The sequence below is a fragment of the Nerophis ophidion genome, linkage group LG22 (genome assembly GCF_033978795.1).
Source record: "Nerophis ophidion isolate RoL-2023_Sa linkage group LG22, RoL_Noph_v1.0, whole genome shotgun sequence".
Taxonomy (NCBI): Eukaryota; Metazoa; Chordata; class Actinopteri; order Syngnathiformes; family Syngnathidae; genus Nerophis; species Nerophis ophidion.
In genome coordinates, this window is record NC_084632.1 from 26,462,466 (window position 1) to 26,489,862 (window position 27,397).

The 27,397-nt window shown below is 39.8% G+C and overlaps 1 protein-coding gene and 1 long non-coding RNA gene across 11 annotated transcripts in view; one reads left to right on the forward strand and one right to left on the reverse strand.

Moving 5' to 3' along the window:
* LOC133540738 (discs large homolog 1-like protein) overlaps positions 1 to 3,446 on the reverse strand; it is a 213,634-nt gene extending 210,188 nt beyond the window's left edge. Inside the window, exon 1 of one of the 5 annotated variants that reach the window (XM_061883613.1) lies at positions 3,015 to 3,446. In XM_061883613.1, the coding sequence (XP_061739597.1) occupies positions 3,015 to 3,033 (19 nt within the window). In that variant the 5' untranslated portion in view covers positions 3,034 to 3,446. The remainder of the gene's footprint in view (positions 1 to 3,014) is intronic. The other 4 variants (XM_061883614.1, XM_061883615.1, XM_061883616.1 and 1 more) reach the window with 4 other exon arrangements.
* LOC133540740 (uncharacterized) overlaps positions 3,031 to 27,397 on the forward strand; it is a 61,206-nt gene continuing 36,839 nt past the window's right edge. For 2 of the 6 annotated variants that reach the window (XR_009803712.1, XR_009803716.1), the window contains exons 1-2: positions 3,031 to 3,251; positions 9,905 to 10,028. This is a non-coding gene — a long non-coding RNA (uncharacterized LOC133540740). The remainder of the gene's footprint in view (positions 3,252 to 9,904; positions 10,029 to 27,397) is intronic. The other 4 variants (XR_009803715.1, XR_009803717.1, XR_009803713.1 and 1 more) reach the window with 2 other exon arrangements.

A 27,397-nucleotide genomic window follows, 5' to 3' on the forward strand; every position in this document is an offset into this window, starting at 1 on the left:
AATGAAATATTCCAGCACCTTCATAACTTTTATTTTACTAAAGCGTCACTCAAATATTATATAGCTTTATTGGGTCCGGCTACATTGATCCATTATGAAACCAACCTGAGATATTTCTGTCCATTAATTGCCTTAAAAAAATCTCCTCGTTAACAACATATTAAAAACACAGAAAGACGGCCACAACAGATCAATGTACTCGGACTATGGACTTAAAAAAGTTACGTACCGTGAGTTCTCTTCATCCATGGCCCCTCTGCAGGTGCTGCCGAAGCAATGTTGTCCTTCGTGCCACGTACGCGAGGTCCATGCTGCTCGTTTTGCAGGAAATGTCGTTAAGTGTTCCGACACTTTTGACGACTTAGGTCGTACACTTTTATAACCTCGAGATGTTTCTCCGCTGAACTATCCGTACTGTTTTCCTCCGCCATTTTTCGAATGTTTCCAAACAAAGGATACGGTGTGGTCACGTGAGCTGCACATGACACATCATTGGCTGGCTCACTGCCACCTCATGAGACGTAGGCTCAGCGCTGCCCTGGCGCTGTTTTGTACAGTTTTTTTTTTACTTATTTTGATTATTGTTTTTCACCTGTTTGTAAATGTTGCAGTTAGGGCTGGGCGATATATCGCAGGTTTGTCTCTGTGCCATATAGAAAATGACTATATCATAATATTCGATTATATGTCCTCACACCGTTGCTTTAAGCTGCGTGCATTACATTACTGGCGTGTTTCCCTCCTTCTCGTCTGTCCTTCTCACAGAGACGTAAAACAATCCCGCCTTCTTACATACGTCACACACTGTTGCGCATGTAGCGTCACACGCTCTCGCCGAGGGCTAACATTAGCATTAGCTGAGGCAGGTCGAGTTGCTTTGAGCTGCATGCTTTACACAACAGGCGTTTCTCTCTGACTCCTCCTCGTCTCTCATTCTGACATACGGAAAACAAGCCGCCTTCTTACATACGTCACATACTCTCGCGAGTCTAGCGTCATAGCTCTCGCCGATCAGAGAGAGAGAGATGGTGCGAAACTTATCACAAATGGAGGAAGAACAATAAATGCCCAACATAAAGAGCAGAGGGTCCATCATCTGGCGGTGGTTTGGCTCCAAGTGGGAAGATATTCAGCAGACAACAGTAATATGCTGTTCAATGTATATACTATGATGATTAACCTGTGTGATGACTGTATTATGCTGATAGTATATATTTGTACCATGAATTGATTCACGTGGACCCCGACTTAGACAAGTTGAAAAACTTATTCGGGTGTTACCATTTAGTGGTCAATTGTACGGAATATGTACTGTACTGTGCAATCTGCTAATAAAAGTATCAATCAATCAATGCAAAGTATGCAGCAGAAGTGTTACTACAAAAAGGTGGCAACACTATTAATTTGTTCTTTCATTTAAAAAAGTCACCCGTGAGAGAATGAAGATTATTTAATGAATACAGTTTTGGTCAATTGACTCAGTTGTGATTTCCCTCTCTGCATGAAAGTTTAAAAAGGAGCATATATTAATGCAGTATGAAGAAGAATGTTTTAATGTAGACACATAGAATCATCATACTGCTGTGATTATATGCATCAAGTGTTCATTCAAGGCCAAGGCAAAATATCGTAATATATATCGTATATCTCAATATGGCATAAAAATATTGCGATATTAATAAAAGCCAATATTGCCCAGTCCTAGTTGCAGTTTATAAATAAAGGTTTAGGGGGGAAAAAATTATAATAATGAAAAAAAAAAAAAAAATCCTCCGTGCATGCGCATTGCATACATCCTACGAATCGATGACTAAATTAATCGCCAACTATTTTTAGAATGGATTTTAATCGATTAGTTGTTGCAGCCCTAATATATATATATATATATCCATCCATCCATTTTCTACAGCTTATTCCCTTTGGGGTCGCGGGGGGTGCTGGCGCCTATCTCAGCTACAATCGGGTGGAAGGCGGGGTACACCCTGGACAAGTCGCCACCTCATCGCAGGGCCAACACAGATAGGCAGACAACATACACACTGACATTCACACACTAGGGCCAATTTAGTGTTGCCAATCAACCTATCCCCAGGTGCATGTCTTTGGAGGTGGGAGGAAGCCGGAGTACCAGGAGGGAACATAAACTCCACACAGGAAGATCCCAAGCCCGGGATTGAACCCAGGACTACTCAGGACCTTCGTATTGTGAGGCAGATGCACTAACCCATGGGTGTCAAACTCTGGCCCGCGGGCCAAATTTGGCCCTTGAGGCAATATCAAATTAACATTAGAGCTGGCCCGCCGTTACTATACAGCGGCAGAGCCACTGTAACACTGCATTCTGCATATATATATATATGTATATATATATATATACATATACATATATATATATATATATATATATATATATATATGTATGTATATATATATATACATATATATATGTTGTTTCCACTTTGGAGAATGCTAGTTCTCAGGAATATAGAAAATAGTGAAGGAAGAAGGTTCCCCGCTCTGGTCCTTAGCTTTCTGGAAATGTGGCCTACAAAACAATTTAGTTGACTAGCCCTGAGGTATGATAAACAATCAGAGGGTTCTGCATCTCCCCCCATTAGTGGCTGTAAGTATATCTAGTTTTAAAAAAGGACAGGATTTTAAAAATCTGACTATTTGAAAGAGGTGTACCTAATGAACTGGCCAGATTGACTGGAAAAAGTTAGACTTCTGACTAATCAAAATATATAGTGAACGCCTTTCTTGGTGACTATTACTAAGCCAAATAGGAAATATGTTGAGTGAATAGGTACTTTTCGTGGCACGGTTGAAGTCTAAATTAGTAACATAATTCATTTCCACCTGTGTCGCATACAATTTTAATGGTGGCAGTGCATTTCTGAGCAAAATAAACACTAGCAGTAACATTACGGTAAGTTTCTCGAATCACCTTTGAAAGGTGCAAACCCATTACTTTTCATAAATGTATAAGCTAAAGTCGGAACAAGATAATGTACCTTTCTGTCGCACAGGCATGGCGCAGCTCCCCGAGGCTTGAGTCGATGACTGTCAGTGTTGTTCCAAATGTTAGCGTCTGTCCGGGGATTGTCTGCCGCCTCCAAACGGGGCCACCTGACGCACACAAAACACCAGCCTGGCTTTTCCACACGGCAAAATTAAAAAAAAGAGTAAAAAACTTAATCAACAAGGAAAAACGTACTACACCCGCCTCGGAGCGAGGGAAAAGACAAGCGGTAAGGACTTTGAGCTCATGCAGTTTCGTCTCGTCTTCTCTCAGGTGACTTAAAACGCTGTCGGACCGGTTACAAGGACAAACTAATAAAAAACACGCCTCCGAGCACACGCCTTTTAAACAAGTATCAAAATACTGTTAAAGCTGCTTTCCGAGCCAGTCATAAGCTGCTTGACACCATTGTTATGTTAAACAGCCACATTGTGTCAGTGGATGAAAGGGTCTGGGATCTACGCCCAAATCAATCTCTATAGATTTGATTTACGGGGAGTAAAATCCACATCATCCATCCATCCACTTACTACCGCTTGTCCCTTTTGGGGTCGTTTTAAATGTTGAGTCAAACACAAATAATTCAAATTCAATGTTACAGACTCACCTGCTGCAACCCATGCATCCCATAACTGAATGAGTTCAGTTGTAATGGCACGGAATCGAGCATTGTTTTGAGAGGATTAAAGCTGCACTATCCAATGAGTGTCACTCAGTCTACTCTAGTCTAGATAGCGTGTATGTGATGTAACTATGGTTGCATTCGCCAAGGTTAATTTTCAATGTAGTTTGACTGACAGGATTAGACAACATAATCAGTGCACCCATTATTTATTAAACTTGGATGGCGGGTTTGAGCATATGTGATGTAATGTCAAAATTCAGAAAAGAAAATTTGGGATACTTCATGAGCAAACCTACTCATGAACCTGACTCTCAAACCTTATACAGATGAGTGAAAATGTATGTTTCTTGTGTTAATTTAGTCATGACAGGAGTTTTTTTTTATATTCCTGTATTTTGGTTTCATATTCTGTCGAGCACTCTTACTTTGCTTTCCATTTCCTGTTTTCCTCTTTTTTCTACAATTTTCCAGGTGGCTTTCTCGCCTGTTCGCTGCTCAGTCAGCATTAGCATCGTTAGGCCGATTTAGGGTGGGCTGAAGCCCCCGAATGTATACTTAAGACCCCCTAAATAATTTGGTGTGATTTTTTTTTTTTTAACAAAAATATCCCTTTTAAATAAACAATAACACAGTCACTATGATTATACGTAGTATAGTATCGCAACACTTATTAATCATATTCTGTACTATACCGCCTCTGAAAAGTACTTCTAAATCCCTAATCCTCGCCTTCGTGGTGACAAATAAAGCATGTTTCTTACAAGTATCATCCCTGGAAACATGGATGGATTAAACATGCTTCACTACACACCGTAGCTCACTGGTGTCAAAATGTAAACAAACGCCATTGGTGGATCTACACCTGACATCCACTGTAATGATACAGTCGATACTACTATGATTGATTGATTGATGGAAACTTTTATTAGTAGATTGCACAGTTCAGTACATATTCCGTACAATTGACCACTAAATGGTAACACCCGAATAAGTTTTTCAACTTGTTTAAGTCGGGCTCCACGTTAATCAATTCATGGTACGTCAATGTTTTTTGGCATCACAATATCTTTAGTTTTTTTTATTTTTATTATTTATATTATGTTTATGAACTCAGAAAATATGTCTCTGGACACATGAGGACTTTGAATATGACTTGGTATCGGCTTAATACCCCAAATTGTGGTATCATCCAAAGCTAATGTAAAGTATCAAACAACAGAAGAATAAGTGACTAATACATTTGAACAGAAGTGTAGATTGAACATGTTAAAAGAAAAAGTAGGTAGATAAATAATTAATTTACTACCTCTTGTCCTTAATAGTTTCGACAAAATAATAGAATGATAAATAACACAATTTGTTACTGCATACGTCAGCAGATTAATTAGGAGCCTTTGTTTGCTTACTTACTAATAAAATACAAGATGTCTAGTATGTTCACAATTTTATTTAAGAACAAACTTGCAATAAGAAACTTAAGTTTAATGTACTCCAGGATTTTTGGTTGAAATAAAGCCAAATATTCATTTTTTGTTGTCCCCTTTATTTAGAAAAGTATTGAAAAGTACCAAAAAGTATCAAAATAATTTTAGTACCAGTACCAAAATATTAGTATTGGGACTCCACTAATTGTAAGTCATTTGAAGACCCTTCCGCAGTGCTTATTATCCAATCAAATCCGTTCCATCAGTAACGCCCGCATTACTATACTGAAAATTTAGTCGCTTAACAAGGTCCCGCCAGACCACAGCAGCGTTAAGGCTACTTCAGTGCGTTCACAACACTGGAAGGTATGATAGCCTATTCAGATTTATTTTTTGTCAAATCTGACCTTTTTATGTAGTCATTCATATTGAAAACATTTTTCCCAAACTCAAATGTGAATGCAAACTGACCTGAATACAGACATGGCCTCTTGATGTCACATGTCCTGCAGTGTTTAGAGAAGTAAACATGCTTCAATTCTAATCGTCTTAGTACTGCCGCATTTGTGGCAATTTCAAGGATTTGTGCAATCAAAATCAACATTTTCTGAACCGTAGAGAAGATTATAAAATGTTAAATGGGTTATAGTTGTATAGCGTGTTTCTACCTTCAAGGTACTCAAAGAGCTTTGACACTATTTCCACAATCACCCGTTCACACTAACATTCACACACTGATGGTGGGAGCTGCCATGCAAGGCCTTAACCACGACACATCAGGAGCAAAGGGGAAGTGTCATGCTCAAAAACCCAAGTGATCAGAGGTGAAACATTGATTGACGTGAGTTCCCTAAAACATTATTTTTGCCTGTTTCTTCTAATTTGTCAACTATTTATTTTGTATACCTCTATTTCAGTGGATAAAGTTGAAGCCTACAACAAGCATCATCATTATTCACCATTATGTGACTGGAACGCAGGAGAGTTCACACTGAAGTCTCTTCATAACGCAATCTGATTGATTTGTAAAATAAAACTCATAATAATAATGTCTATAGTATTGCTGACAGAAAAATAACTTTTATGCCATATGGTAAGCAAATCGCAAATCACATTACTAAATCTTTGCAGTATAGGTGTGCCCCTTAAAAGTCTACTGAAACCCACTACTACCCACCACGCAATCGGATAGTTTATATATCAATGATGAAATATTAACATTGCAACACATGCCAATACGGCCTTTTTAGTTTACTAAAATACAATTTTAAATTTCCCGGGAGTTTCGTCTTCGAAACGTCGTGTAATGATGTGTACGCAATACGTCACAGGTTTTTAGGAAGTATGAGCGCTGCGCACACCCACAGCTAAATGTCGTCTGCTTTAACGGCATAATTATACAGTATTTTGGACATCTGTGTTGCTGAATCTTTTGCAATTTGTTACAATTAATAAAATACTGTGTTGCGCGTCAAAACACCCGTGGACACACCCTTCCAACTATCAGGTATTATTTAACTCACTAAAACTCTAGCAACACAATAGAAAGATAAGGGATTTCCCAGAATTAACCTAGTAAATGTGTCTAAAAACATCGGAATCCGCCCCAATGCAATCGCGTTTTTTTTTTTTACTTGTTTTTTTTTTTTCTAGTCTGTCGCTATCAATATCCTCAAACACAAATCTTTCATCCTCGCTCAAATTAATGGGGAAATTGTCGTTTTCTCGGTCCGAATATGTGAATATGTGAGGAGCCATCACACGGGTAACGTCATCGTCTGCGACTTCCGGTAGAGGCAGGGCTTTTCTCTTAGCACCAAAAGTTGCGAACTTTATCGTGGATGTTCTCTACTAAATCCTTTCAGCAAAAATATAGCAATATCGCGAAATGATCAAGTATGACACATAGAATGGACCTGCTATCCCCTTTTAAATAAGAAAATCCCATTTCAGTAGGCCTTTAAACATTATTGATGTAGTTTAGATGTGCAACTCGATACTGAAATAGGAGTATCGCTGATACCAATTATTTATGCTTTAATATCGATTCTCAAATCAAAATAACAAGACTTTAGTTATTTGAGATAATGTATATCATTATCAGGATCACGGCGTAAAGTAACTAAGTAATTGAGATCTTGTCTAAATCAGTCGGTACGTGTCCTTAAATGAGTCCTATTTGGCTTTCAATAAGACTCCGGTTACCAATGGAAACACCTTAATATGATCGTTTTTGAAAAGTCAGACTAACACACCTGGCTTATGCGATTGGAAACCATATCCCTCAAGGAGGTGTGGAGCAGTAACGTGCAGTCAGGGGAGGCAGGTGAGGCGGTGCCTCACGTGCATCATGGAAAGATAAAAAATGTAAAACGGAAAAAAAATAGTTAAATTGTTGTATTTATCCAGTGATTATACTATAAAGTTTTTTTCCATTTAACTTCAGCAGTTTTAGAATATTTTTATTCAAAATAGCTAAATTTTACATTTGCCGTTCAAATACTGAGAAGAGACTTGCGGTGAGTCACAGCCAGTTGAGCCTCCCTGTGGATTGCGCAATGATTCGGCTAACTGCTGACTGCTGTGCAGTGAGACCGTATTGCTATATGAATTATATTATACATTTCCATAGTTTAGTTAGCTGAGGTATATAATGTACAGTGTATTTTGTAAACAACTGTATGTGTGTAACATATTTCTTGTGCTGGGCAATCATAAAACGGCTGCGACGACGCACCATGTGAGGGACCTGTTCTCCGGCCTCCTGGTGGTAGAGGGTGCTAGTCATACCAGAGATCATTCTTTCACTACTTGGCTAGGCCTGGGGACTTCTGAAGCCGGTATGTTTTAAAGTTGTCGTTTGCCTGCATATCGTAAAAACAACCGTCCAACATTTTACAACTAATTGTAAACTTATAGATGCCGACCATCAGGGCCGAGTTGCGTCGATGTTGAGATATTAAGCCGAGTTGGTAAGTGAATTGGTTTGCTAATAGTATCTACTAGCCGTACCCATGTATTTTCTATAGGCGGTCAGCATCGGGTTTTAATCCTGTTTCCTCCAATGTTTCTGATCCGATTGAATTTATATTTATGTCAAACCTTTATTTTGGGTACTTAAATATGGTGACTGAGTATTGTGGCGTTTTAAGGCCATCTGCATTTTTATGCTACAGTAAAGTCAATGAATAAACACGGCCGCTGGAGCGCGGTTACATCTGTCATAGTGACAACGCTGTACTGTCGTGTTTGTTATTTTGTACATACATGTGATCATTTAATATTGTTAATGTTAGCAGTATTATCGCTAATAATTATAATAATAAGTGTAATTTATTTATTGAAGTTCGAACAATAGATCAACTTAATGTTGATATTTATGTGCGCACATTGATTGAACTCCGGGTCCTGTGTTTACGTACGCCAGGTCCCTAAGTCTTGGATGGCGAGCTGTAGATAGGCCTCGAGCCCGAGCCCAAGGATCTCCACCTCCTCAACCCCTGAACTCCACCTTCTCTGGTCGAGCCGGTAGGCGGCTTACAGCCAAACCCCTTGCCTCGCACTTCATTGCTCTGCGGCCGTTTGCACTACCTCATACACAACCTGCCCATAAACTGAACTTTCACTACAAACTGCCATATCGTCAACGCCAACCCGAGTGGCTGTATGAACTGCAAATGTTACATATGGACTGCGATCAGTCTCATATGGCTCCTATAAACTTGAAGAACTTTTGATATTACTTTTTATGAATTACCTGAACTAAACCAACATTGTCTGCGATGAGGTGGCGACTTGTCTGGGGTGTACCCCGCCTTCCGCCCGATTGTAGCTGAGATAGGCGCCAGCACCCCCCGTGACCCCAAAGGGAATAAGCGGTAGGAAATGGATGGATGAAAACCATTATTGTTTGTTGAGATTCCTTTCTGTTTTTTTCTTTTGTTTTGAATGGCCATTACTATTAATGTCTGTCCACTAGTTGTTGCACTGTACATGTTTAAATACCACCAGTATCATTTAAAGTATTTAATTGTGTCTGTCCTACTCTCTCTGAGTCGTAATCTAGACTTTTGATTAGCCCAAATATTGAGAACTTCTACTATACTAGCTAAAGTACCTGCTACATTAAGTTAAAGTACCAACGATTGTCACACACACACTAGGTGTGGTTAAATTTGTCCTCTGCATTTGACTTATCTCATTGTTCACCCCCTGGGAGGTCAGGGGAGCAGTGAGCAGCAGCGGCCAGGAATCATTTTTGGTGATTTAACCCGGTGGCAGAGGGGTTAGTGCGTCTGCCTCACAATACGAAGTTCCTGCAGTCCTGGGTTCAAATCCAGGCTCGGGATCTTTCTGTGTGGAGTTTGCATGTTCCCCCCGTGACTGCGTGGGTTCCCTCCGGGTACTCCGGCTTCCTCCCACTTCCAAAGACGTGCACCTGGGGATAGGTTGATTGGCAACACTAAATTGGCCCTAGTGTGTGAATGTGAGTGTGAATGTTGTCTGTCTATCTGTGTTGGCCCTGCGATGAGATGGCGACTTGTCCAGGGTGTACTCTGCCTTCCGCCCGATTGTAGCTGAGATAGGCGTCAGCGCCCCCCGCGACCCCGAAAGGGAATAAGCAGTAGAAATGTGGATGGATGGATGGATAACCCCCAATTCCAACCCTTGATGCTGAGTGCCAAGCAGGGAAGAATGCTGGTATGAGCTTTAAAACATAACCCGTTAACTGCTGCCAATCAAATGGTGAATAAGATACTCAATAGGGTTCATATGTTCATAAATCTGACTGTGATGAATTCAGTGCCTCACCAGCCATGAACCTCACCGCAGGTCACTGGTGTGGAGGTGTGTGCGGCCAGAGACTGGAGGTGCATGTGCCAGTCACAACGCGCGGGATACAACCCGGAAGCATTTAGCCAGAGGTGGGACCAAGTCATTGTTTTGCAAGTCACAAGTAAGTCTCAAGTCTTTGACCTCAAGTCTCAAGTCAAGTCCCGAGTCAAAACAGGCAAGTCCAAAGTCAAAACTGTAAAGTCTCAAGTCAAGTCTCAAGTCCTCCATTTTGAGTTTCGAGTCATTTCAAGTCCTTTTAACCACAGACTAATATATTTAGACAGATTATGTATGCTTTTAAAACGCTGTATGTATTTATTATAAAAAAAATTGTGATGACATTGCACTTCCCAATTTTACAGTCTTTGGTCTCAGCGCGGACACTCCAACCATAAGGGCACTGTAAAAAACAGAAAACATTGTGACGAGGGATCTTCAAAACTAAATTGAGTTTCATTTTCCTCAGGCCCAGAATTGGATCTGCAGTTTTAAGTTACGGTTAAAAAAAAATGTAGGCACAAAAAAATTAAACCCATATGTAAGCTATATTACCCGGTACCCAGTGGTTCAATTAACTTCTGTCATAACCCCGTAGGGAACCACATTTTTATCAAGCCCCCCTTAAGTTTATATACAATTGAGATCCTGATTATTATATATGAATGTTTACAAACCACTGTGTAAGTTGCTGGCACCAGCATTCCCACTTAAGTTAAAGTACCAATGATTGTCACACACACACTAGGTGTCCTCTGCATTTGACTCATCTCCTTGATCACCCCCGGGAAGTGATGGGAGCAGTGGGCAGCAGCGGTGCCGCGCTCATGAATCATTTATGGTGATTCAACCTCCAATTCCAACCCTTGATGCTGAGTGCCAAACAGGGAGGCAATAGGTCCCATTTTTTTTATAGTCTTTGGTATGACTCGGCCGGAGTCATACCAAAGAATAAACACATTTGAAAAAACAAGTGCAACTGTACTTATTTGCACTAAAGTGTTAACATTGTATAAACCCCGTTTCCATATGAGTTTGGAAATTGTGTTGGATGTAAATATAAACGGAATACAATGATTTTCAAATCCTTTTCAACCCATATTCAATTGAATGCACTACAAAGACAAGATATTTGATGTTCAAACTCAAAGACTTTATTTTTTTTGCAAATAATTAACTTAGAATTTCATGGCTGCAGCACATGCCAAAGTAGTTGGGAAAAGGACATGTTCACCACTGTGTTACATCACCTTTTCTTTAACAACACTCAATAAACGTTTGGGAACTGAGGAAACTAATTGTTGAAACTTTGAAAGTGGAATTCTTTCACATTCTTGTTTTATGTAGAGCTTCAGTCGTTCAACAGTCCGCTGTCGTATTTTAAGCTTCATAATGCGCCACACATTTTCGATGGGAGACAGGTGTTGACTGCAGGCGGGCCAGGAAAGTACCCGCACCATTTTTTACGAAGCCACGCTGTTGCAACACTTGTCTTACTGAAATAAGCAGGGCCATCCATGATAACGTTGCTTGGATGACAACATACATGTATGTTGATCCAAAACCTGTATGGACCTTTCAGCATTAATGGTGCCTTCACAGATGTGTAAGTTGCCTATGCCTTGGGCACTAATACATGCCCATACCATCACAGATGCTGGCTTTTGATCTTTGCACCTATAACAATCCGAATGGTTATTTTCCTCATTGTTCTGGAGAACACCACGTCCTCTGTTTCCAAATATAATGTGAAATGTGGACTCGTCATACCACAGAACACCTTTCCACTTTGCATCAGTCCATCTTAGGTGAGCTCGGGCCCAGCCAAGCCGGCGGCGTTTCAGGATATTGTTGATAAATGGGTTTGTCTTTGCATAGTAGAGTTTTAACTTGCACTTACAGATGTAGCAACCAACTGTAGTTACTGACAGTGGTTTTATGAAGTGTTCCTGAGCCCATGTGGTGACATCCTTTACACACTGATGTCGGTTATTAATGCAGTACCGCCTGAGGGATCAAAAGTCCGTAATAGAATAGAGTTTTATTGTCATTATTGCAATGAACAGGTTCAAAGAACAACGAAATATCATCGCTCTGAACTTCTCTGAACTTTTTGATGATTTTACGGACCGTAGATGGTAAAATCCCTAAATTCCTTGCAATAGCTCGTTGAGAAATGTTGTTCTAAAACTGTTAAACAATTGGCTTACAAAGTGGTGACCCTCACCCCATCCTTGTTTGTGAATTACTTAGCATTTCATGGAAGCTGCTTTTATACCCAATCATGGCACCCAACAGTTCCCAATTAGCCTGCACACCTGTAAGTGCAGGCTTTAAGTGTTTGATGAGCATTCCTCAACTTTATCAGTATTTATTGCCACCTTTCCCAACTTATTTGTCACGTGTTGGTGGCATCAAATTCTAAAGTTATTATTTGCAAAAAAAATGTTTATCAGTTTGAACATCAAATATGTCGTCTTTCTAGCATATTCAACTGAATATGGGTTGAAAATGATTTGCAAATCATTGTATTCCGTTTAGTCTTCATGGTGGCAGAGGTGTTAGTGCGTCTGCCCCACAATACGAGCTCAGAGTCTTTCTGTGTGGAGTTTGCATGTTCTCCCCGTGAATGCGTGGGTTCCCTCCGGGTACTCAGGCTTCCTCCCACCCATGGCCGGCTCTACGCAGGGGCAAGAGGGGGCAGAGCCCCCTTAAATAAATGTATTGCCCCCTCAAATCAAAATTTGAGAAAGCAAATTTTAATAAACTCACAAAATTACTACATTACCAGTTGACAAAATTATCTGCACTAGCGGAAAAATCCGCCAAAAAAGGGACACACACGATATAGTAGTGTCGGCTTCCCTTTCATCCCTCCCTCCGCTGTGCGTTTATTCACCATTCCACAGGCTGCGCAGTGGACACACACCCGCACACACCCCTCACCCTCAGTAAACATCCAATCACTGTTGCAGTATGAAAGTAAAAGAAAATGAAAAGTTGTTTACATTTATCATATACTTGTTAGGATGGGTGTATTTGTGTAGTCTTATTTGTCAGAAACACGTTTATCGTCGCGGACTTCCGGTGCTACGGAGTTCCTTTTTTCTTTTTTCTTTTTTTTTTTTTACAACTTGACGAGAGCAGTGACAGCAGAGGCTCTGAGCAGCAGTGGTTTGGAAGGCAGAGAGCCTCCACTGTCCCTGTAACAAGCTACAAGTCATTTATGATGCTGTTAATGACGGTAAAAATGAAACATAAGGTATATATCCTGCTTAGCAGTCCTCCTCTGCTGTCCTCTGTTCAGAGTGGAGTCCCTAGCAACGGACCGTTTTACTTAGCAACGGTCTGGCAATCGACTGCTGGAATTCTATTTCTGTTGTTTTTCTTGTAATTCTACACAGTCAACCTTTAATGTTTCCATCTACATTTTGTAATAAACAAATTATAAGTTTCATTTGATATGACCATGACACCTAAAAACAAAAACACAGCCGTTTTCATCAATTTACAAGCAAGTGGGCAACACATACATTGGAGTGAATGAATTTTGTGCCCAGATGAGTGCCCACGTCAACTGTATGCGAAAAACTGAAGACAAGTGACCTGTGTCTGACAGACCTCTACGTAAAGCCCCGCCCCAGGCTGTACTCCTGTACTGTTGTTGTTTTTCTTCATGTAATCACAGCGGGTTTTTTCTGTTGTTGTTCAAGCTTACTTATTTTCTGCTCCAGCTTCCAGCAGCTCACAAAGAGAAAGTTAATGCTCTGTAATGCATCCATTTTTCAGAGCATTTAAAAAGTCTAGTCCTGCTCCTGCATGTAGTAGTAGCAATGATGCTACTGCTAGTACATCAGGGACAGCAGCTAGCAATACTGCACCTTGAGCACCAGCAAGCACTGTTTCTCCTGCACCAGCTCCCTCTGTCCCCCCAACAAGCGCTCCCCCAATGCAGCCTGCTCATGTACCCAGTGACTTAAATGGCAACGCACCATCTCAGCCAAAGCGTGCATTTGGTACAACATTAAGATCATTCAATCCTGCCTGGTACCGCACACGACCATGGCTAGAGTATTCTGTGGTGCGAGACGCCTGCTTCTTTTTCCGCTGTCGGAAATATGGCAGCGCTGTTAATGTTTCCCCCCCTGAGGGATTGCCACCTTATTGTGGTCAGGGGGTTTGCGTGCCTCAGTGACCGTAAGAGCTATACCAGCAGGAGCTTAGTCTTCAGGTGGGACACCCAAGTTGGACAGGTCTGAAGGTAGAGGCCTGACAAAGTGCAATCCACTACTCCAGGTTGGGGTTGGACACATAGCTAAAGACCCTTTAGCTACTATAAGCACAGAAAAAAAGTGCTGGAGCATGATGTGTACACAAATACCTTCACATTTCTGACTGCCCCCTCATATAAGCATGCCTAGAACCGCCCCTGCTCCCACCTCCAAAGACATGCACCTGGGGATAGGTTGATTGGCAACACTTAATTGTCCCTATTGTGTGAATGTAAGTGTGAATGTTGTCTGTCTATCTGTTGTTGGCCCTGTGATGAGGTGGCGACTTGTCCAGGGTGTACCCCGGCTTCCACCCGATTGTAGCTGAGATAGGCACCAGCGCCCCCCGCGACCCCAAAGGGAATAAGCGGTAGAAAATGGATGGATGGATGTATTCTGTTTATATTTACACTTAACACAATTTCCCAACTCATATGAAAACGGGGTTTGTACTTCCATGGCATATGGCATTTGAACTAGTTCCACAGCAGTTTCCATCCTGTTCTTACCTTATCTCATTGATCTCATCTCATACTGTATGTGTGTTTATGTGTGCGTACACATGAAAAACATAAATACATGAACATAACAATGAACAGAGTTGTACTTTTTAGATGTCAGGGCCCTATGAAATTTGTACACATATTCTTAATATAGTATACATTTTAACCGGCCTTTATTGACTATGTTTGTCTTTTTGTAGGTGGCTAAAATATGCGGTGCTGCTGACCGCCGTCTAACGTTATGTTACTGTGTGATACATTCACTAACGTACCATTATGTGTAAGTACAATCATGCAACCCTGCTTTAAAAAAAAAAAACACTTGACAAAAAGTATGAATAAAGTAGCGAACTGCAGTGGATGCAACAGATTGTAGTGTTTGCAATGACGTTATAACCATAGACATCTTATAAGTAGACCCAGCATTGGCTGCTGTGACACGAGCAATTGGCCCGCCATCTTGAAGTGGTGATGAGGAGCTGGCGAGCAGCCTAAATTGACAGTTAAGAGGTAGAAAACAAAGATGCCGGGCTGGTGTTCAGCGTTTTCCTGCTCAAATGAGCAGACTGTTGAAAATAGGAATCGGGGGATTACTTTTCACGAGTAAGATTTAACATTAACGTATTATTGGTTGTATTTTGTGAACAGAATATTACCACTGAGTTGAGAAGGAGCAAAGATCCTTGTATGTTAAATTCACAAACAAATCTTCTGGGGGAGGATGACGCCCCTACAGGTATTAGGTCTACAAATTTTCAGCCCCACCAAAATTCACCAGCCGCCACTGATTATGATGCATTTTCATTTTAGGCAAAATATAGGACAATACTCTCTTAACAGTATAATTGTAACCAGGAATAAGTCTTCAAGTAACAATATTCAAATACTAACATTGTTGGGTAAGACAGACTTTGGTTTCATTCTGAATCCAGTGAAACAGATTGGTGGTTTTAGCTGATATAAAGACTTTGAGGTGTTTATATATGTTTAAAGGCCTACTGAAATGAGATTTTCTTATTTAAACGGGGATAGCAGGTCCATTCTATGTGTCATACTGGATCATTTCACGATATTTTTGCTGAAAGGATTTAGTGGAGAACATCGACAATAAAGTTGGCAACTTTTGGTCGCTAATAAAAAAGCCTTGCCTGTAGCAGACGATATGCGCGTAACGTCATGGGTTGTGGAGCTCCTCACATCCGCACATTGTTTACAATCATGGCCACCAGCAGCGAAAGCGATTCGGACTGAGAAAGTGACATTTTCCCCATTAATTCGAGCGAGGATGAAAGATTTGTGGATGAGGAAAGTGAGAGTGAAGGACTAAAAAAAAAAAAAAAAAAACCAAACAGCAGAGCGATTCAGATGTTATTAGACAAATTTACTAGGATAATTCTGGAAAATCCCTTATCTGCTTATTGTGTTACTACTGTTTTAGTGAGATTATATGGTTGTACCTGTACAATCTAAAAGTCGGAGGGGTGTGGCCACGGGTGTGGTGACCGCCAGTGTCTCCGAGGGAAGCTACGTTTCTCGATGAGGCGAAGGCAGCTGATGCTTGTTCCACGGTAGCAGCAACTGATGGTCGGGGGCGGCCGGTCGGGAGGAGGCTTAGAGAGTCCGCAGCAGCCTCTTTGACAGGTGCAGGAAGAACGACGCAACTCTACGCTCATGTCTACGGTAAGAGCGGACTTATTACCATAATTTTCTCACCGAAACCTGCCGGTTGACATGTGGTAGGGAACCATGTTCACTTGACCGCTCTGTTCCATAGTAAAGCTTCACCGTCATCTTTCGGGAATGCAAACAAGGCTGTGTTTGTGTTGCTAAAGGCTGCCGCAATACACTGCTCCCCACCTACATCTTTCTTCTTTGACGTCTCCATTATTAATTGAACAAATTGCAAACGATTCAGCAACACAGACGTCCATAATACTGTGTAATTATGCGATGAAAAGAGACGACATATAGCTGTGAACGGTGCTGGACGAAAATGTCCTCTACAATGTGTGACGTCACCCGCACGCGTCATCATACCGCAACGTTTTAGCATGATACTTCCGCGCGAAATTTAAAATTGCAATATAGTAAACTAAACCGGCCGTATTGGCATGTGTTGCAATGTTAAGATTTCATCATTGATGTATAAACTATCAGACTGCGTGGTCGGTAGTAGTGAGTTTCAGTAGGCCTTTAAGTATTTGGCAGACACTTTTATCCAAAGCAACATACATGAAAAATACATATAAGACAATCACTGTAAACATGATCGTTTACGAGAAGAATGTAATACAAAATATCAATACAAAGTGTCAAGACAGAATAAATTCTCTGCTGTTGCAGCAACAGAAATAAAGTATATTGGTCCGTAAGATATATAGATATCCAATATATTCATACATTGTTTATGTAGGATATACACATGTGTATATATAACCTAATCATATTGTTTCTACAACTTAAAAATAGCTGACCGTTTTTTTTCCCCCTTCTCTAGGATTATTATTCCCAGTTTTGATCTTGGACGTCTGGTCACTTATAGCATATAAGAATATTCTATTACTGTTAAGCAAACTATGAACACGCCAAAACATGTTTCCCTTATCATAGTTACATGTATGACAAAAAAGCGCGTGAAATTCAGTGGTATTCAGTGAGATAAAATGCGCTGACAGTTCATTGGTCCTGCAAAATGAATTGCGCTGAGTGGAGTGGATCACCACTACAAGATGGCGGCCCCGCCCCCGTCTCGTCAGCACCAGTAGGCAGTAGTGGTCGATGCTGCGTCTACTTAGAAGATGTCTATGGTTATAACGTTAGCAGTGAGTTTACAGCCTCACTGATTTAACTACACAGCAAATAAAAGTTATGTTACTCAGCCAATAAACGTTAGCTTACATTCAAAACTTACCCTTCTTTGTGCAACTTCAAATGTCGAACGAAGTTGGAAGTTGTTGCGTCTCCGTCTATAATCTTCGAACCACATCTTTTGCATACGGCAATTCGTTTTTTGTTGACCAAGTTGTAGTTTTAATACCAGAACAAAACTATTTTTGGCATCATTTTTCCTCACTGCCGCGTTGTTTGAGAGCTCTTCTTTGTTGGTTTTCCTGCAATTTGATTGGATGAATGCTGTGGGACAAAAATAACGTGGATGTAATTTGATTGGCTGTTGTACTGACAGGTAGCGCACACACTGTCACACACATGCGTACACAATTGAAGATACAGAGCGCTCCTGAATAACTTTTTAATCGTTGGATTTGGGGAAAGTAGCAAGTCATGTCAAGTCAAAAGGCTCAAGTCCAAGTGAAGTCACAAGTCATTGATGTTAAAGTCTAAGCCGAGTTACAAGTCTTTTTACATTTTGTCAAGTCAAGTCTAAAGTCATCAAATTCATGACTCGAGTTTTACTCGAGTCCAAGTCATGTGACTCGAGTCCACACCTCTGGCATACACCAATCAATAAAAACAATTATTTTAATGAAGAGGAAACTGCTTATTTGCTTTTACAATTTTAAAGAACAGAATATTTTGAAGTGTATCATTGGTAGATAAAAAAACATTCATTTAAGAAGGTAGCTAAGGAAATGTATAATGCCATCCTAATTTGGGTTACCGAACACAATACGAATGAGATGAGAGATAATAAAGCAGATGTAATATAAAGGCAAATAATAAAGCATACACAATCATGCTGCATTTGTGCAAGCCAACGGATGAACTTTCCGCACAACAAGCAAGATAGTCCAGAACAATAGTAATCTTTCTCTGGATATCATTCGGGGCACGAACAGTCTTTTCCTTTGGATTAAAAACTCCTTCCATCAATCCACAGATTCCTTTATAAATGATCTTTGAGACATTCAAAATGTTTGTTTCCATGATTTTCGTCCAGAAATTCCTTCGGGAAAAATATTTTCCGCCGCCTTTCTTTGCATCCGACCTGATACATTCTTGGCGTCGTGTCCGTAGTGCAACATAAGATAATTTATTGATGCTGTCTGCTATTTAGATAGATAGATAGATAGATAGATAGATAGATAGATAGATAGATAGATGGATAGTACTTTATTGATTCCTTCAGGAGAGTTCCTTCAGGAAAATTAAAATTCCAGCAGCAGTGTACAGAGTTGAGATCAATTTAAAAAAAAAAAAAAAAAAAAAAAAAAAAACATTTAACATCAGCATAGCCATTAAAGACATAATATTTGTTATATTTGCCAATATTACAGCAGACATCAGTTAAAAAAAGTTGTAAGGATCCGCAAATCCTAATGTGACGTCGTAGGTCAACCGGTTAAGTAATTCAGTTATCCATACTAACATGAAGTAAACGCCCCCCAGTGTACGGGAGGCACATGGCACATGATCAAAAGTGAGAGTGTTCATGGACACTTACAATTCACATGTAAGTGTGAAAATACAAAAAAATGAACTATTTGAGGAATCAGACTAATTTAGTGCATGGAAATGTAGTAAGTGTTTCTTAACCATACGGACTCCTAGAGAGCCGTCAAACATTATCTGTTTCTTAGCAGTGGTCCATATGGGCTTCATCGGTACTCAGTTGTAATACACGTTCCCAGCACTTGTGGCAGTAATGACAATTTCAAACCTTAGGTACAGTATATGTGCACACAGTATAGGTATCAGATCGATATCGCCGATACAAACCCAAATTTTACTCAGTAAGAAAGAAAATCAGTGGTATCGCACATCACTGATCTGGACCAAATTCATACAAAATGGGAAGGTTGTAGAAGGCAAGCATATTGGGAGACCAAAGAAATCATTAAAGTGTCAAAACAGAAAACTTAAAGCAATATGTCTGGAAAACAGAAAATGCACAGCAAAACAAAAGGGTGAAAACCATAGTCATCGTCTGTGACTGAACTTTAAGAAGTTGCCTAAAGGAAATGGGATTGAAACACAGAAAATATAAACCAAAGCCGTCATTAACGCCTAAACAAAAAAAAACAAAGTTACCCTCCCCCACAATGGGCTAAGGAAAAACAATCGTGGACTATGGATGACTAGTCAAGTCATATTGAGTGATGATTTTTTTATCTGCGTTGAGCAATGTGATGATGCTGGGACTTTGGTTTTGTGCAGTTTCAATGAGATCTATGAAGACGACTGCCTGAAGAAAACGTGCCCAAGTCCACAGTCATTGATGGTATGGGGCTGCATGTCAGGTGATGGGACTGGGGAGATAGCTGTCATTACATCTTCAATAAATGCTAACGTGTACGTTGATATTTTGGACAAAATTGTAATGCTTTTTGCCATAGAGCTGAAACTTAAAATGTTCCAAAAATAAAGATACATAAGGTCAATGTCATGGCTTGCAAATAGTCTGGATCTCAATCTCATTCAAAATTTGGTTGGAAATTGAAGAAAATGGTCCAAGACAATATGGTAAGTCCATACTTCAGAATCTGCAAGCTGTTATAAAAGCCAGAGGCGGTGCAACAAATACATTGTGGAGTGTTGTATTTTTTTGGTTTGTTTCTTTTTAATGATTTCATAGTTCTCTTTAGAATTGAGTGATTCCATAATTTTCATTCATCTGCTGGAACATCCTCCAAGACTGGTGATTCCATAATTTCCCCAAAGGCTTTCTGTGCACTAAGTAGCTGTCTCGTCCTACTGGGGTCAATAATGTAACTAGATTGTAACAAAACCTAAAGTTGGCATTTTTACTAAACCCTAAACTTTAACCTTATAAGTGGAATTGACTTAAGAATAATCAGTACATTTGGGACACACCTTGACCAGTTAGCAACCAACAAGCAGATGTCTCAATTTTGAGCAAAATTTGTTGTAAAACATGGCTGCCATCAAGTGAATATATTTGCAGGTGCACATGCTGGACTTATTCTTATGCTTCCTCCTGTTAGCTTGCACCTAAACTTCAAGGCTGCTGTATTTATGCAATTGTGCTTATTTTGTGGAATATATCTAGTCTTATTTCAGTTCAGTCGGTTATTTATTTTGTGCAAGGCAGATGTTGTCAATACATTCTAAGATATGTACGCTATAACAATAATCGAATTACACATGTGCAATAGCGGGTGAGTTGCTTTGAGTTGAACCTTTGGTTTATTCTGAGTCTTTACATTTTTTTTATATTTTGGATTGTATAGGTTATCGTTAAGTACTTGCGAGGAGTGTGGAGCGTATTCATTCTTGGGCTTAAATATGTTGCACATGAGCTTGTGTGTGAGCATGTAAGATGGTACCTCAGGTTACAAATGCCCCACTCCCATGATTTTCGGGATACGAGCGGTCTCTCAGCTAGTTGTCATAAATTACGTTGCGACTAAAAATTTGGTGTACAACTCCTACTGTTAGTTACTGTAGCGAATGGAACCGTATAAGTTCCAACCTAAACATCTCAAATCTATCTCACGTTCTAGCATTAGCTAGTAGCTAAGAACACATAACTTGTTTTTTTTCTGTCATGGAAATGCAGATATGGAGTGTGAAGGACAGTACTGAGAAGAAGAACTGGATGATATTCAGTGAATGAAGGAAATAAGTCATGAAAAACCATAACCAAGGTTGACCGACATGGGGAAGCAGTACAAGCATATGACTTTTACAATATCAGCACCACACTAAATGAGTCAATAATGCCAACCAAGGGTAGTAAAATACATTTTAACAGCAGATATTCATCCATCAAAGTATGGAGACAAAAAGCTTGCAACTCAAATGTATACTCGCAATTTAAAGCATAACAAAAGCTCACAGGCAGCTTTTATCTCAAAATACTCGTAAGTTCAGTTACCACTGTTATTACTAGAACTACTGTAGTTGCTGGTAGAACATTCTATAGTATTGTTTTTATACAAAGTTTTTTCTTAATTAAAAAAGCATATAATTATACAATTGTGCTGTTTTTTGTGGGGCCCAGAACAGAATATTTGAATTTCATTCATTTTCAATATGGAACAGTGATTTAAGATCCGAGTAATATGAATCACATGTCTGCCAATGCAACTGCAGTTTAGACGGAATGATTGGATAAACACAAATGTCTACACAGCAACAATAGCACACCTACAGTAAAAAAAAAAACAGCAATATCATATATCTTGTGGACGTATGTTACATGACAAGTACATCAACAATTGAATGAGGGCAACCGATGCAGACGGCAATCTGTGGATTAATGTTCACCACAATTAAACCTATTGGGACCATCTGACTTTGGTGTTATCAGATTAGTGGACCTCCACATTGCACACTAAACAATTTAGTCAACATTATACATTGTTATTCACTCCTGGTGCTGTTTATCAAGTTAGTATGACAGCTGAAATGCCTTATTAGCTTTTTGGCCCTTTTAAGACCACTGTAGTTTTTTTTAAGTCGACCACGTTCAAGTGTCCCAAAGATATCCGAGTTGTCATGTCTGACGGTTTAAGTACATGAGAATACATTTGAGAACGTTTGTTTGGTGTGTCATTAGTCTCTCTGTTTATTTACACACTATAATAATAACTTTAAAAGGATAATACCGGCTTTGCTGAAACAGTCATGGATATGGTCTGCGGCTTTGCAACCCTGCACTTTTCACAACAAAAGGGCGAGGCTGTGAGATGTTTTATTGCGGGAAAGTGGCTTGTTGAAATGACTTATTAGTTTCCTATTTTTAGACGGTTGCAACAATCGGTAAAATTGGTAAAATCTGGAAAACTGCTGCTACATATGTAGTGAATATTTTTTGTTGTTACACTAAATCACAGGTCAATAAGGAAAACTCCTGGTGATGAGTGATCACAATGACCAGTCCACCCCTGGAGTCACACCACTGAGACGTTAGCCCAGCAACGTGCATCTGAGGCACACTAAGAAATCAAACAGCATCCACTCCAGTCCCTTCAGAGCTGGCTTGTTTACAAGTTCACAAGCACGTCATTTAAACCACACCCGTGGTTTACTATTTTCAGTCAGACCATGAGTGTTCATTTTGAAGCTTGGTCAAAAGTATTTCTGAAGGCATTGGTGATGGCAGTATCTGTATTTTGCATTTTCAAATGTGCCACAGGGCTATAATATGTCTACTTTGTAGGGCTGCAGCTATCAATTGCTTTACTAATTAGTTTGTTGCATTAATTAGATAAAATACTGTGTTTTTTTAGGGGAAAAAGTGTAACCCTCATAACAAAGGTTGACATTTTGTCTTTTCGGTACATTAGTGTTGTATGTTTAGCCAGCTTGTACCATCTTGGCCATTGTACATGTTGAATTTTAGAATTTCAAAGTCCAATTCTGTTGCTGGTGTACAATACACTGACAGTTATTCAACCATACCCCAAAACCAAACAGGACATAAATGTCATTAACTCTCATATAAAAATAAAAATCAATCAATCAATGTTTATTTATATAGCCCTAAATCACAAGTGTCTCATAGGGCTTCACAAGCCACAATGACATCTGTGCTACAGAGCCCACATAAGGGCAAGGAAAAACTCACCTCAGTGGGATGTCGGTGGCAATGACTATGAGAAACCTTGGAGAGAACCGCATATGTGTGTGTGTGTGGGGGGGGGCGTGTAGTATTTTATATGTTAGTAGTAAAACCTTAAAGTCACATCTTAAGTGCACAGGAAGCCAGGACAGGTGAGCCAGTATAGGCGTAATATGATCAAACTTTCTTGTTCTTGTCAAAAGTCTAGCAGCCGCATTTTGTACCAACTGTAATCTTTTAATGCTAGACATGGGGAGACCCGAAAATAATACGTTACAGTAATCGAGGCGAGACGTAACAAACGCATGGATAATGATCTCAATGTCTTTAGTGGACAGAATGGAGCGAATTTTTGCGATATTACGGAGATGAAAGAAGGCCGTTTTAGTAACGCTTTTAATGTGTGGCTCAAAGGAGAGAGTTGGGTCAAAGATAATACCCAGATTCTTTACCGAGTCACCTTGTGTAATTGTTTGGTTGTCAAATGTTAAGGTGGTATTATTAAATAAATGTCGGTGTGGAGCAGGACCGATAATCAGCATTTCCGTTTTCTTGGCGTTGAGTTGCAAAAAGTTAGCTCACATCCATTGTTTAATATCATTAAGACATGACTCCAGCTGACTACAATCCGGCGTGTTGGGCAGCTTTAAGGGCATGTATTATTGGGTGTCATCAGCCCAACAGTGAAAGCTAACATCGTATGTGCGTATGATGTCACCTAGCAGCAGCATGTGGATGCTGAAGAGTGCAGGGCCAAGAACCGAACCCTGTGGAACTCTTTGGGGTCGCACTTTTTTCTAACCATTTTTGAAAACAAATGATAAATGTATGCATTACACTGTTATAGCTCACATTCTATATTGTGTTTTGGAAAAAGGTTGTCATAAACGTTACTTAATTAATAAAAAATAAATAATACAAAATAAAATTTAAAATATGCATATGTGCTTTATTCACTTATAAAAATTAATTCACTTTCTTCTTTCCTTCATGGATCTAAACTTTGCCACTTCCGGTATGTTTTTCTATATTTTTATTGTAACATTTTCAGAATGTGTTTGTTCAATTTATGGCCAATGTAAGACAAGAAAAAAAACTGATGTTGTCTTTATTTTTTTTAGTTTTAATGCCAGGATTTTAATAGTCAGGCCCGCGTGTACACAGATTTTCCTCCATGCAGCCCCTGAGCTAAAATGAGTTTGACACCTCTGATCTCAGCATTCCTTCTACTTCCAGTCATTGTGCCAAACCAGGGAATATAGTGAGGAGGTTTTCATACGAAGTCATACTTATTTCTGTCCCAACTGTGTCTCTGACATGCTTGACTTTATGTGAAGACAGTAAGGCTCGTCATTTGGCAGTTAACACACGCCAAGTTACTGTAGGTCACAGATCTGTGCGGCGTGTTGTACATAATATAGGCTACTCTGTCACTGTCTGGTCGTAAACACTGAAGTGACTGTAGGAATACACACCAGCACACACACACAGATCAACTGAATGCAGGTCATGGGCATAGGCACTGTTATTGTCATTGATCAGGTCACATGAGCATATTGACTGCTTTTGTGGGATTTGGGAACTCACGCTACACACACATATACTGTGCATTTGCGTGTAGACAAATTTATGCAGGATTGTTAAAAGTGGGATGGCCAGTGAGGACACAAAAGTAACATTTTGTTCATGAAGAGACAGAGGAAATGGAACAAAGGACACTATTTTCAGTGAGTGTGTGGGTGTCTATTGTTGATTGTTGGTTCCCACAAAGAGATGTCAGAGAATAGGGATGAACATAGTTTCGTAATGGATACCTTTACCAAACATACACCCAGATATTCATACAATTTATAAACAGACCTGATTTTCTCGATTTCTCGAATTACATATTTGTTTGTCAAACTGTTATTAAGTGTGTTGTCATGCTGCAGGTCCGACTTAACCTAAATGGGGGCCCTAGGGCTCAACAACTCTCCTCCCCCAATCATGATTCCACTCAAAAGAACAGCAACAATTCAAGAATATCACCCATTTGACAAATGATTTATTTCATTAATACATCTCCGCCGTGACAAGCTAATGCACGTCTTTGACAACAGTGCTGGCTGTCCTGGAGATTGCCTGTGTTTTAGCTCAATGGTAGTACGATGGTCTTTCACACTAGCGATGTGGGTTTGAGCCCCGCTAAGAGCAGTAGGAAAAAACAACGCAGCGGAGACAGAGGAAGAGAGAACACAATCCTGAGCTTTTTGTGATTGACAGCTATGGACACCAATCAATGAAATCCGGCGTCCCATGATTGGATTTATTGTATTCTATCATTATTATTATTTATTTTAATTGTTTTACTTGATTCATTTTGGATTGGATTGGATTAGATAGGATTGGGTGGAGCCCCTGGGCTTCAGCCCAGGTAAACCTGTGCATTAAAGTGACCTTGGTCATGCTAGACATTAGCATATCACATGATATTTTTGTAAATCTTACAATACCTCAAATAGAACTAAGATCACGCAACATCAAATAAAAAAAAAATAAAAGAGATCCTCGATAAGGTAGTGTAAAGCCTAAATATTTAACAGCAGTTCTGTAAAAAAAAAAATGTGTACACATAAAGCAGTAAGACTCCAGTGAGTGTCCCTGAAAACTGTCATCTGTTACAAAGTACAGCTAGCTCAGATCATGGATGAAAAAAGGAAGAGGAGGCTTTTACATTAATGGAATGCAGGAAACCAACAAAGAAGCATCTGTTCAGATGAGAGCAGATAACTTCAATCCATCAAGGAAAAAACACTTAATCCTTCTCTTTATATTTCCCTATATTAAAATAATAAATGGGCAAGGTTGTTGTGTATTTACATGCTGTATAATTGAAGTCACGTTAGGGAACATAAAAAAATAGGGGTAAAAAGATTTAAAAGAAAAAAAACAAAGCTGAATATAGCTTGTGCATGCAATGATGAAGGAAAATGAGAAAATAAAATAGGTTAAAAATAAAGATAAAACTACAAACATAATCCATCCATTTTCTACCGCTTGTCCCTTTTGGGGACATGGGGGGGTCGCTGAAACCTATCTCAGCTGCATTCGGGCGGAAGGCGGGCACACCCTGGACAAGTCGCCACCTCATCGCAGGGCCAACACAGATAGACAGACAGCATTCACACTCACATTCACACACTAGGGCCAATTTAGTGTCGCCAATCAAGCTATCCCCAGGTGGATGTCTTTGGAGGTGGGATGAAGCCGGAGTACCCGGAGGGAACCCACGCAGTCACGGGGGAACATGCAAACTCCACACAGAAAGACCCAGGATTACTCAGGACCTTCGTATTGTGAAGCAGATGCATTAACCCCTCCTCCACCGTGCTGCCCCTACAAACATAACCAATATTTTAAATATAAAATGTTAAAAAGTTACTGTGGAGAGGTGGAGCCTGCGAACGAGCAGCGGGGCAGGAGGCGGAGAATGCGGCGGATAATGCGGCCGAGCGGAGAGGCGGGGCGTGCCGGGAATGACGCCACAATCGAATTCAGGTGCGTGGATCGCACACCAGGACACAATTAATGTATCTCCTAACGGTGTATAAAAGGGGAGAAGGAGGAGAGAACGAGGGAGAAGGAGGAGAGCCCACAGAGGAGCAGCTGAAAAGCGATCCAACCTGAAGACAAAGCTTTATTGCAAAATAAACAAGAGTCAAACCTGATCAAAAGCAATGTCCTTTCTGGGTGGTCCATTGAACCCACACGACAGCGTGAGTCGTTCACAGTTACTATAAGTAAAAAATATTAAAGATTGATGTATTAAATACTGGAGTGAAGGCAATTAATACAAACATGTAGTTCATCAAAGAAGGCTGGATAGAGATTCACCAATTGAGTTGAGTTGAGTTGAGTTTGAATTTATTTCAAACATGCAAGCATACAACATGATACATCACCAATCCCAGTTTCTCTTTTCAACATGTTCGAAAAGGATTAGGAAGAAGCAGAGATTATTTAATCCTACCCCTTTTCTTTACATAACAGTTGCTAAAACTTTTGTTCACTTCCTGTTCTCAATGTATTCACAATGTATACTCCATAAGTAATAAGTAATCACAATAAAAATAAATAAATACATAAATAATTGGTGAAGTACGTTTTATTCCATACGATGAGATAAGTACGATTATTTTGAGAATGAATGGGTGAGTAAAATCAGAATGTCTATCATGGTTCTTCTTTTTTGTAC